General features: G+C 59.8%; 1 protein-coding gene across 1 annotated transcript in view; it reads left to right on the forward strand.

The window, feature by feature from the left end:
• Positions 1–5,754: 5,754 nt before the first annotated feature.
• Positions 5,755–10,215, forward strand: part of MTMR14 (myotubularin related protein 14) — a 41,523-nt gene continuing 37,062 nt past the window's right edge. The window contains exons 1-2 of the mRNA XM_009329950.1: positions 5,755–5,858; positions 9,742–9,781. Of these exons, the coding sequence (XP_009328225.1) occupies positions 5,755–5,858; positions 9,742–9,781 (144 nt within the window). The remainder of the gene's footprint in view (positions 5,859–9,741; positions 9,782–10,215) is intronic.

The following is a 10,215-nucleotide window of genomic DNA, read 5'->3' on the forward strand; positions in this document are numbered from 1 at the left end:
CCCCGGGACCCCCGGCAGCACGGCGCTCACCTTTGCTTTCTGTCTTTGGCTCCTCATGCAGCAGGTCGTTCTGCCGGTTGCCGAGGACGAAGGCCAGGAAGGAAAGGATGAGGGCGTTGAGGATGCCGATGATGGCCAGGATGTAAGCCCAGCGCACGGAGCAGTCGCCCAGGGAGTACTTCCCCGTCTTCTCCCCACACATGTCCCGTATGGTCTCTGCATCCCAGCCGTCGGGAAAGATCATGCAGCCCAGCACCAGGCAGAGCGCTGCAGGGAGAGGGAGAGGAGGGGGAAGCATCAGAGGGGACACGGGGGTGGCAGTGCCGGGTGCTGAGCCCCCCGGTTGGTGCCTGCCTTGGCTCCGCGACAGCCGGGCAGCATGGCGGGTGACAGCCACCACTGCCCCGGCAGCCCCAGGGGACTGCATTTGCACGTGCCTGCCCCAGACCTGACCCCAGCACAAAGGAGGACATCAGGGCTTTGGCTTCTTCCAGCATCAGCCGCAGGATCAGTGGTTCCCCACCGGCTTTCCTCATCGCCGCAGGCTCCCTCTGTGTGTGGGCAGGAGCTACGGGCACACTGCAGGCAGGGATGCTGCCCGCCAAGAGGGTCACCGTCCCCGGGAGCACCCACATCCAACCACCTTGCACCCCTGCGAGCATGGCTGCCAGTGGGCTTGCTCGCTCAGCGCACCTCCGTCCCCCCGCACGCTCCGTGCCGAGCAGGGAGACGTCAGGGAGCACCAGGACGAACAGGAAGGGAAGTGCTGAGACAAAGCCCGCGACTGTCGAGGTAAGGAGGCAACAGGTTTTCAAAGTACAGCCAGCACAAAAGCTCCTCACCCCGTGTCAGCTGAGAAGACTAAAAATATTAATGGTGTTGGTGCGCTGTGCTGTGAGTATTTTTGTCCTGGGCTAGGAAAGAACTGAGAGGCTTGTGCCCTCACGAGTGACAAGGTACCTCCCCGTCCCTTATCACTGGAGGGACAGCAAACACCCTGCCAGGCCCGAGCGCTACCGCCGCGGCAGCCCCGGAGGACGGGCAGCTGGCGGTCTGGCTGGCGAGCTCTCGGCGTGCTGACGTGCTCTCGGTGGGGAAGAGAAATCCCAGGGAAGGGGGGGAAAGCGAGCGCAGGGCTGGCGCAGGGCATCGCACCAGGACTCGGCACAGCCCTTTCATCCCAATTAGCTACGCCAACCGCTCTCCCCAGGAAAGGGCAGGGACGCCGAGGTGAGTCGCCCTCGGCAGCCCATGCACCAGCACATAATACCAGCTGCTGCCTGGTCTCTGCCTCCTCTGTCCACATTACAAACCCGCTTGGTAAAAGACTCTTTGCAGGCGGAGGCAAGCCCTGCAAGCTGATCTACATTTGCCACCGCACACAGCCCTGGTGCTACCCCAGCACCGTGTGCCAGCACAGCGTGGTGTGTGCGTGAGGAGCCGGCAAGCTGGCGTCTCCAGCATGCCATTGCCAGGGACTCCCAGCCAAGCACGGCTGAGTCTGGGGGAACTCCTTGTCCACTGGGACCAGACCATCCCAAAACCATCCCCTCTGGAAGGAAACATATAATCGGCGCCGACGCTGTGCGCTGCATGGTAAATGCTGAGCAGCAAGCCGGCCTGCCTGCTAACCTGGGCATCTTTGAGCCAGATGCCATTTAATTCAGCTGAGTGCCTGAATTAAAGGCAAGAAGCAGCAGACCTGTGCCGGGGACTCTCCTCGGGAAAGCAGAGATGCCGAGAGGATTTTAGGACCCCGCTGAGTTCCCCGTGCAGTGCAGCTGCGAAAAATGCTAAGGTGCTCTGTGGCCATCCCTGGTGAGGGGGTGGTTTTGCCCCCTCAGCGCTGGTCAGGCTGACACGACCCAGCCTGGAAACGGGCACGGCTGTAACAGCTCTGCCAAAACCGGCGAGGAGGAGAAAAGAGCGCGGTGAGGCCGGAGGAAAGCACAGCGAGGGGCGAGGCAGGCGCTCCAGCTGCCCTAGGTGGGCAGTCACTGCCCTCAGTGACAGCCCCTCTCGGCCCAGAAGAGAACAGGGCTGTAGGAGAACGCAAATTTAAGTAAAAAACCAAAAATCAGATGCTAATTTTACCTGCACCAGCAGGGGCTCGGGTGGGCTCCCGGCTTTTGTGCATGGCCCTTGGTCAGCCCTTTGCAGGAGCAGAACAGCAGCCCCTGGGTCTTTCCCTGGACTCTGCAAGCATCAGTATTTCCTCTGCATTTCTGGGCATTCATTTGGGCTCCAGGTGGACCCGGCTGCCCGGGTAAAGCAGGAGCTCGCCGAGTTCACCGCTCTGCAAACACCACAGCTGCACGGGTGAGGGTCCTCCAGGACATCTGCAGGTCCCAAACACGGCAGGACAGGGCAGTGACGCAGGAGGCAGAGGATTAACGTGCTGGAGGGCTATGGCGCTCGTGGAGGACACGAGAGACAGGGTTTAAGGTGAAAGCAGGGAGTGGCTCAAAAAGGTATGGGAAAAACACAGAGCACATGAGCCACCAGTGCAGCGGGTTGTCACAACACAGCCATGGGGGACAGGCAGCGATGGCCACTGCCAGGACCACCGGTGCTGGCTCTAGCCCACACCTGCCTGCCCTCGTTCCTCCTCTCCCCACGTGCCCGCTCTGCACTGGCACTGGGACAAGGGGAGCCTGTGCCCTGGCCTGCGGAGCAGCTCCAGGAGCTCTGCCTGAGATCTCACAGAGATCTCTCCCTATTTGCCAGAGAGGATTAAGCTACAAATTTACTACCAGGGCAAAGGAGCGCTCCTGAGCCACCGTGTGTACCCAAACGCCTCTGCCCGAGGGCGACCGGCCTCTTCCCATCAGCCCCTCGCTGCTGTGCAGCTCCCCGGGAAGTGGCCGTGGCGGGGCCCTGCCACCTCAGGCAGGTCCTCTCCCAGCGAAGAGCAGCGCAGCGCTCTCCTCGTCCCGTCTGCCCTACGTGTTCCCGTAAGCAAGCCGAGTCCTCTGCTCTGTCACAAGCAATTCCCTTTCCTGCGTGTCCCCAGGCCGCCCGACGTCCTGGAAACACCTCCCCGTGCCTGCAGCAAGGAGCAACGTCGAAGTGCAGAGCAAGAACGAGGAGGGGATCCCCACACGGTCAACGGGCCTCGGCCCTGCCCTTTTCAACAAGCCCCTCGCGGCAGGTCTGAGGGGTGCGAGGACGGGGCTCTGCCTGCCCGTCCCTCTGCCCGCAGCACCGTTCTGCCAGCACCTGCCTCCAAACGCCCCGAGGTCCCTCGCAGACCTGCAGAAAAAGGTTGGGTTTTGTTTAAAGCAGCCTATTTCTACACCTTGCAACCGCATGAAAAACACCAAGTGATGACTCCTACAAGAGCCGCTATTAAAAAGGAAAAAAATAACCCAACTCCCATCCACTTTGGTTTTAATTCCCGTTCTTCTGAGGGCGTGGTGCCAGTCCCCACCGCTGGTGGCACCGAGGACAGCTGGCCGCTTCGTCACACCCCACAGCTGCCAGCCCTCCCCCAGGCCCTGGGCTCCAACTCCCTCTTCCAGGGTTTTCCCAGTTGGACAGACGGATTTGAGACGGGCATTTTGGTGATCACCGGGGCAGGGTGTACGCGGAAGGAAGACGAACCCGCTGCAGTTTGCAGGACTGCCCACGGGATCCTGCTGGGGCTGGGGCTCTGGCCCCGGGGAAACCGGCGTTTCTCGGCTTGGTTTTGCAGCTGGTTCATGGCTTCCCACTCCTCGGTGCTCCCTTGTCACGGTCCCCTAGAAATGAAATGGGCATCTCAAGGGCTTTTGATATCCTCGCAAAAGAAATTAATTGAAGGGACTTCAATGTTACGACTCAGGCTGCAACACCAGAGCGAGATTTTAGCAGAGAGAGATGAGGAGGCTCCCCCCGGCAGGATAACATCCCCCGGTAGAAAGTGCATTTAGCTAATTTGGACCGTCCGAGTAACCCCCGTGTGTCTGTCGAGTACCAGGGTTATCCCAGTGCCACCCCAGTCCCGTGCAGTCGTGCCTGCAGGATTCAAATCTGATTTTTTTAAAATCACTTTTGCTGTCTAGTTTAGCCTGCAGGTTTGGGTGAAGATTGGCTTTTACTGCTCTCGCCTGCTGCGGGTGGAAGGGGTTAAGGCCATGCCCTGCAGCTGAGAGACGTGGCCTCCCCCTGAGCAGGGCCAGGCAGAGCATCGCACTGCCACAGGACACAGGAAGGACTGAAAACCGGAAAATGTGGGGGTAACTGGGGGAAAACCAGCAACTGCTGGGTCCCAAAGGGGCTTGTTAAACCCGGCTTGGGGATAGCGAGGCGTTTGGCCCCGTGGGCAGCAGCTCGCCCTCCCTCGGGTTCGGCGAGCTGGCTGTCCCCTGCCCTCAGGCACATCACTCCCACCTTCCTCGCAGACGTGCCTCTCTGCCAGGGGTATTTCGGTGTCCCCCCCCGGCCCCTACTATCTACCTTGTGCTGAAGGGGAAGAAGCTCTAGGTGCCGTATCCTCCGCTGCGCCCACGGCCGCTCGCCGTGACGCTGATGGCACATCGGGGTCCCCACCGGGGATCCCCAACACGGTCCCCCCGGGCACTGCACACCAGCCCCGAACCCCCAGGGGAACAGGGGCTGTGAGATGCCTTTGGGGTCTGCAGTGGCTGCTTCTTATTAGGAAACCTCCTGAGAGCTGAGCACCGAAACGAAAGGGAACAAACACAGCCCCCCTCTCCTAAAAATAGAAATCCCTCAAAAATAAATGAAAATTAAAGGCAGCATGCTCGGGACGGCAAGCACCAGCCATTTACACAGACAGGAGCTCCCTTATGGCATTTTGCTCCACAGGCTCTTTCTGAGCCAGAAAATTAGCGGGATTCAGAATAGAGTTACGAGTTTGTATGAATCAGAACTGACAGTTGCTTTATCTGGAACAACACTTAAGGCATGTAAGCTCCAGGACACGAGCGGCTCCGAAACGCCTGGCTCAGCCCCTCCCTGCGGGTCCACAGGCCCATTAACAGCTACGAGGGGAGGGTTACGCTGCCTTCCAAAGCCCGGGGCTGGCTGCTGCCCAGCACAGGGCGCTGGACGGATGCGAGGTGTGCGCTGCGTCGCTGCTCCTGTCCCCGCTGCACGGCAGGAGTGGCAGGGGAAGGGAAAGTGTTTGTTTGTTGTTTTTGTTGTGGGGGGGGGGGGGGGGCAGAAGCTGGTAATTCAGCAAATGCAAAGTTTTTTTTGCAGTGATGTCTTCTTTTTGCTGCTAGGTCTGCGGGTGGAAGCAGTTCACCTGGAAGATCATATATTGGCAATATTTCTCCCCTGGGCAGAGAAAGGGCTCGAGGCTACTTCATCCTCATTCCCAGCAGCTATCCCAGTTATGCTCCTAGCTGTATCCCAGTTATGCTCCTAGCTGGTTTGGAGCAGTGGTATCTGTCTCTCATTTTTTCATTAAGAATTTCAACAAATTACCTTTGCATCCATCAAAACAATTTTTTTGAAACCTCAAACTCTCTCCAAGAGGAGCTGGCTCTCCAGCAAGTCCCAGTCGGGAAGACGAGCCCGTCCTGGCATGGCTCAGCAGAGCCACCGCATCGCCGCCAGCACCAGGGAGTGTTTCGGGACTGCGGCGTTCGCTCGGGCCAGACCCTGCTCTCCCTGAAGGCTGCAGCCACACCACCACGCCACGCAGCTCAGCCGTGGCAGTTGGCAACGGGCTTCCTAACCACCCCTCTCCACGGACGCGCCAAAACGACGCCGTGCAGCTGCGCCGTGTGAGGGGTCCCAACTCAGATGGCGGCAAACGCAGCTCAGGTGCAGAAGATGAAGCCGCTGGTCAAGGCTCTGCCTCTGGTCCCGGTTCACGCGCCGGTGGGTGGGAAGGGCCCAGCCAAGAGGTGAGTGTAGCTCCCAAGGGGGTCTCCCAAAGGAGAAAAGGGCTGAGATGGATATGTATTATCACATTCTCCGTCGGGCAAGGTGCCCGGACATGGCATAATTAACTCCAAAGTGCCACTGATAAAGACAAACCCCAGCCCCATGGCCAACGACACGGCCCCGGGTGGAAAGGCACCCCATGTGTCGTGCTTGTGCCTGGCCTAAGGGAGCTGGAAGGTCTCACCACACCGACTGCCGGACTTGAAGCACGGGGAAATGCCTTCAAACGTGGCCAGTCACCTCCTCCGTGCAAGAGGGGCTGTGTGCTCAGCTGGCTGCCTCTTTTGACCCTCAGTAGACTGTAAGTACAAAACCGAAGTTCCCCTGAAAACAGAGCCCCGGACCCGCTCGGAGCAAGCATCCTCACGGGAGGCGTGTGGGTGCGGTGCCACGCAGAGGTGGCTGGGGGTCTCTCGCTCTGGCATTAGCGCCGGACACCAGGACAACTTTGTCCAAGGCTCAGAGTTAACTCACAGGGTGACCGCGTCTTACGTTACAGCAGAGAATCAGGGAATCGGAGGAAATGCTCAGGCTCCGGGGCAGCCTCCTCAGTGCGTGGTAGTGGTGGTGTATTCCTGTGCTCTGGTCTCCGGCACATGACTGCTGTGTGGTCGCTGGAACGGAGGCATCCACAGAATCAGCCCAGCTGCCTTCATCTCGCTCCTGTACCTGCCCTCCACGGAGGGTGGACGAGAGGGCTCACCCACGCAGCCCATTTCTCTTCAAGTAAGCATCATCCCATGGGACTTTCTGAAGGAGCTCCTCCGCTAGTTTGGAGGACTGGGGTGGCATCAGGGTGCTGTCAGTCATACAGCTGTTGACGTACGCATGTTAAAGGCCCATTTCCAGTTTTATAACAGAAGGATTTAGCAAAATCTCCAGTTTTGCGTTACTGGGATTTTGAACAGGGCAGATGGCTACGTTTCTATTTGCGATAAAGCCGAGTCTTTCCTCTTAATTAGATCCAGTTTCCTCCTAGGGGGGCAGTGGCTTTTGAGCTGGAGCTTTCTGTGAAGCTCTAATTAAACCCTTCCTTGATTGTCATCCACTAATTAGACATTGACGATTTAAACTTTTTTTTCCCAAAAGAGATACCGAATTCCTGATCCTCCTCCTCTCCTCCTTCCCCACCTTCCTGCTCTTGATTTTTCCCCTCTGAAGAGCCCGTTCGTGCCCTCGTTCAGCAGCCCTGTATTCTGCACCAGCCATCCCGTAGGGACGGGGTGGACCCACCTCTGCCCCATCTCTCTGCCTCTCACCTTGTTTACCTGGTTTTCACCAGTGAGGCCATGAAACTTTGGGCCTCGCTGTTGCTTCTGCCGTAGTGGTGCAAGTCCTCCTTCAGCTAAAACCTCACTGAGGCAGGAGGAATGCCTTTCCCTTCTCTGCCCCTCCAAGCCCTCTGCTCTGGCACGGCCCTCCGACCTCCCAGGCAGGTGAATCTCCAAAGCTTGCCATCACGCTGTGCTGGAGCCTGCGTCAGGCCACATCCCTGCCCTACCCATGAGATTTGGCCCATGGTGTCCTCTCCATGGGTCATGGCAGCTTCTTCTCCATGCACAAGGTAACACAGCCGCCTGCGGCTGCCTCTGACATGCCCAGCGAAGTTCAGCCTCCCCCAGAGGAGGCTCCCTCTTGCCGGGACGCACCACCCCACTGCCTCTGCGTCCTGGCCCTCCCTGATGGTGACACCAGCCTCTCCTGCAGGACAGAAGCTCTCTCATGCTGCCCCGTCTCAGGGCAGGGTGGATAGCCAGTCTCTGTTAATGCCGCCTTGGACTTTCCCCGACACAGAAAGGCCGTGTGGCCGTGCTGCTTTGGGAGAGCTCCGAGCCGAGCCTGGGCCAGCTGGGGCCGGGAGAGCTGGCCCATGGCCCCAGCAAGCCGCACACTCAGGGTTCTCACAAGCGCAGTTGTGAGCAACACAAGCGTAGCCTCGAGGTGCAAAGTGTGAGCAGGGACAAGCCCTAGGGCAAGGGCGAGGGGCACCTAGAGGTGACAGCTGCAGGGTGCTGCCGTGGTCACCCAAGCCCGAGATAGGGCAGGACAGGCGGCAGCGGGGAGGAAGCCTGGGGCTGCCTTCGGTGCAGCGCCCTCCGCCACGCGGCTCCCTGTGCAGCAGCAGCACTGGCCAGGCGCTCCAAGCCACTTGATTAAGCTGCTGACAATTGGTAGGATTTGGGCTCTGAGCTTGCCTTAAACCAGTAAATCTTCGGGACAGGGAAAATTAAAGATGAAGGAATTTCCCGATAAGCCAAGGCAGCTCCAGGTCTGGCTGCGGTCCTGATCTGGGTGAAGAGATGTCAGGCTTTCCAGCGCAAGCCAGCTGCAGGGGAGAGAGCCGGGCTAGCTGCAAGCCCTTAGCATGGGGGGGCTGTATCCTCCCACATCAACGACTCGGGCCCTTCTCCCCGGGAGGGCGGACTGGAGTCCTTTCATTAGGAACATGGGGGGCTCTGGGTCCTTCTGGTGGAAGCTCTGGGTCTAGTCACACTTTGTACGCAGTGGGGAGTAACACAATGTCTTTCCACACATGGCAAAACTGGAGAGAGAAGGAAGTGAAGGATCCCGCTACCGGGAGAAGCTCAGCATCTCTTCTCAAGGTCTTTCTCCCAAAAGGACAGACGCTGTGTGAGGACAAGCTCAGAGGTCTGCGCACAAGGGGATACTTGGGATCCTTATCAATAGATGCATCAGGTCCCCTTCTGGGGAAAAGTTTGGGTTATTGTATGGTGTCCCTTTAAGCAGTGAGTCTATGTGGGTGTTGGGGTACATCTATGGCGGGGTTTCTTTCGTGGAGGGAGCTAAGGAGGATCTATAGACAGGGCCACTTTTGGGGGGAATGACTGGGCTTGAGCCTGTGGTCACTTCTGAGGAGACATCAAGGTAAATGTACGGTGTCCCTCTGTGGGAAGCACTGTACTCAGGGTCTCTTTATGCAGAGAGCTGGGGAAGGTCTGTCCCCACAGCCCTTTCATGATGCTGGAGGGAGGGAGGGGTCCTGGGCACAACATCTCTTTAAGGGGGAGCTGGAGGGTCTGTCTGTGCACAGGTGCTTTTACAGGGCTGAGGGGCTCCATGCATGGGCTCCTGCCAGTGATGGGGTCCCTTCAGGAGCTGGGGGTTCCCCTAAAGTGGGTATCCCCTGGGGGCAGGCTTGCTCAGGGATGCCCTTGGGGATGGGTAGACAGGGAGACTAGTCCCTGATGTGGGGTGCCCCGGGGGGTCTGGGTCCCCAGGGGGCTGGTCCCAGGTCCAGGTGTCCTAGGGCATCTTTGTGGCTGGTCCTTGGCTCTGTGGGACAGTCCTTGTTGTAGGGTGTCCCAAAGCTGGTCCCTGACTGGGTTGTACTGGGGTGCCCTGCAGCCAGTCCCTGCCCCAAGGTGTCCTGGGGTGCTCCAAGGCCAGTGCCAGGCCTGGCTGTCCTGGGGTGCTCCAGGCTGTCCAGGTGCCCCAGGGCTGGTGCCCGTTCTGGGGTCCCCTGAGGTGGGTCCCTGATCCCGCTTTCGTGCTGTGCCCCAGGGAGCCCTGTGGTTCCCTGGGGTCAGATCTTGCCTGGGGAGCCCCCGGTGCCAGTGCCCAGAACAGGTGCCCATTCCTGGTGCTCTGTCAGCGCTAGTGCCTGGCCTCGGGTGTCCCAGGAAGCCCTGGAGTGCCCTGGGGACGGTCCTTGGCTGGGATGCCCCATGGCCCTGCAGTGCTTGCACCCTGCCCAGCTTCCTTGAGCAACCCTGGTGTTCCCTGCGGCCAACCTCTGCCCGCGGAGCCCCGGGTGCCGGTGCCTAGAGCCGGCACCTGTTCCTGGTGCTCTGTCAGCGCTAGTGCCTAGCCTGGGTGTCCCAGGAAGCCCTGGGGTGTCCTGGGGCCGGTTCCCGGCCGGGACGTCCTATGGATCCACAGTACTTGTACCCAGCCCAGCTTTTTCGGGCAACCCTGGTGTTCCTTGCGGCCAGGGGCCCCGATACCAGTGCCTGGGGTTAGCCCCGGGTGCCGGTGCCCCGAGCTGGTGCCCATTCCTGACGCCCCGTCAGCGCTAGCGCCTGGCCTGGGCGCGCCAGGAAGCCCTGGGGCCGGTTCCCGAAACCACGGCCCCGCAGCGCTTGGACCCAGCCCAGCTTCCTTCCCTGGGGTCAGATCTTGCCTGGGGAGCCCCCGGTGCCAGTGCCCAGAACAGGTGCCCATTCCTGGTGCTCTGTCAGCGCTAGTGCCTGGCCTCGGGTGTCCCAGGAAGCCCTGGAGTGCCCTGGGGACGGTCCTTGGCTGGGATGCCCCATGGCCCTGCAGTGCTTGCCCCCTGCCCAGCTTCCTTGAGCAACC

The sequence above is a fragment of the Pygoscelis adeliae genome, unplaced genomic scaffold, assembly GCF_000699105.1.
Source record: "Pygoscelis adeliae isolate BGI_AS28 unplaced genomic scaffold, ASM69910v1 Scaffold208, whole genome shotgun sequence".
NCBI lineage: Eukaryota > Metazoa > Chordata > Aves > Sphenisciformes > Spheniscidae > Pygoscelis > Pygoscelis adeliae.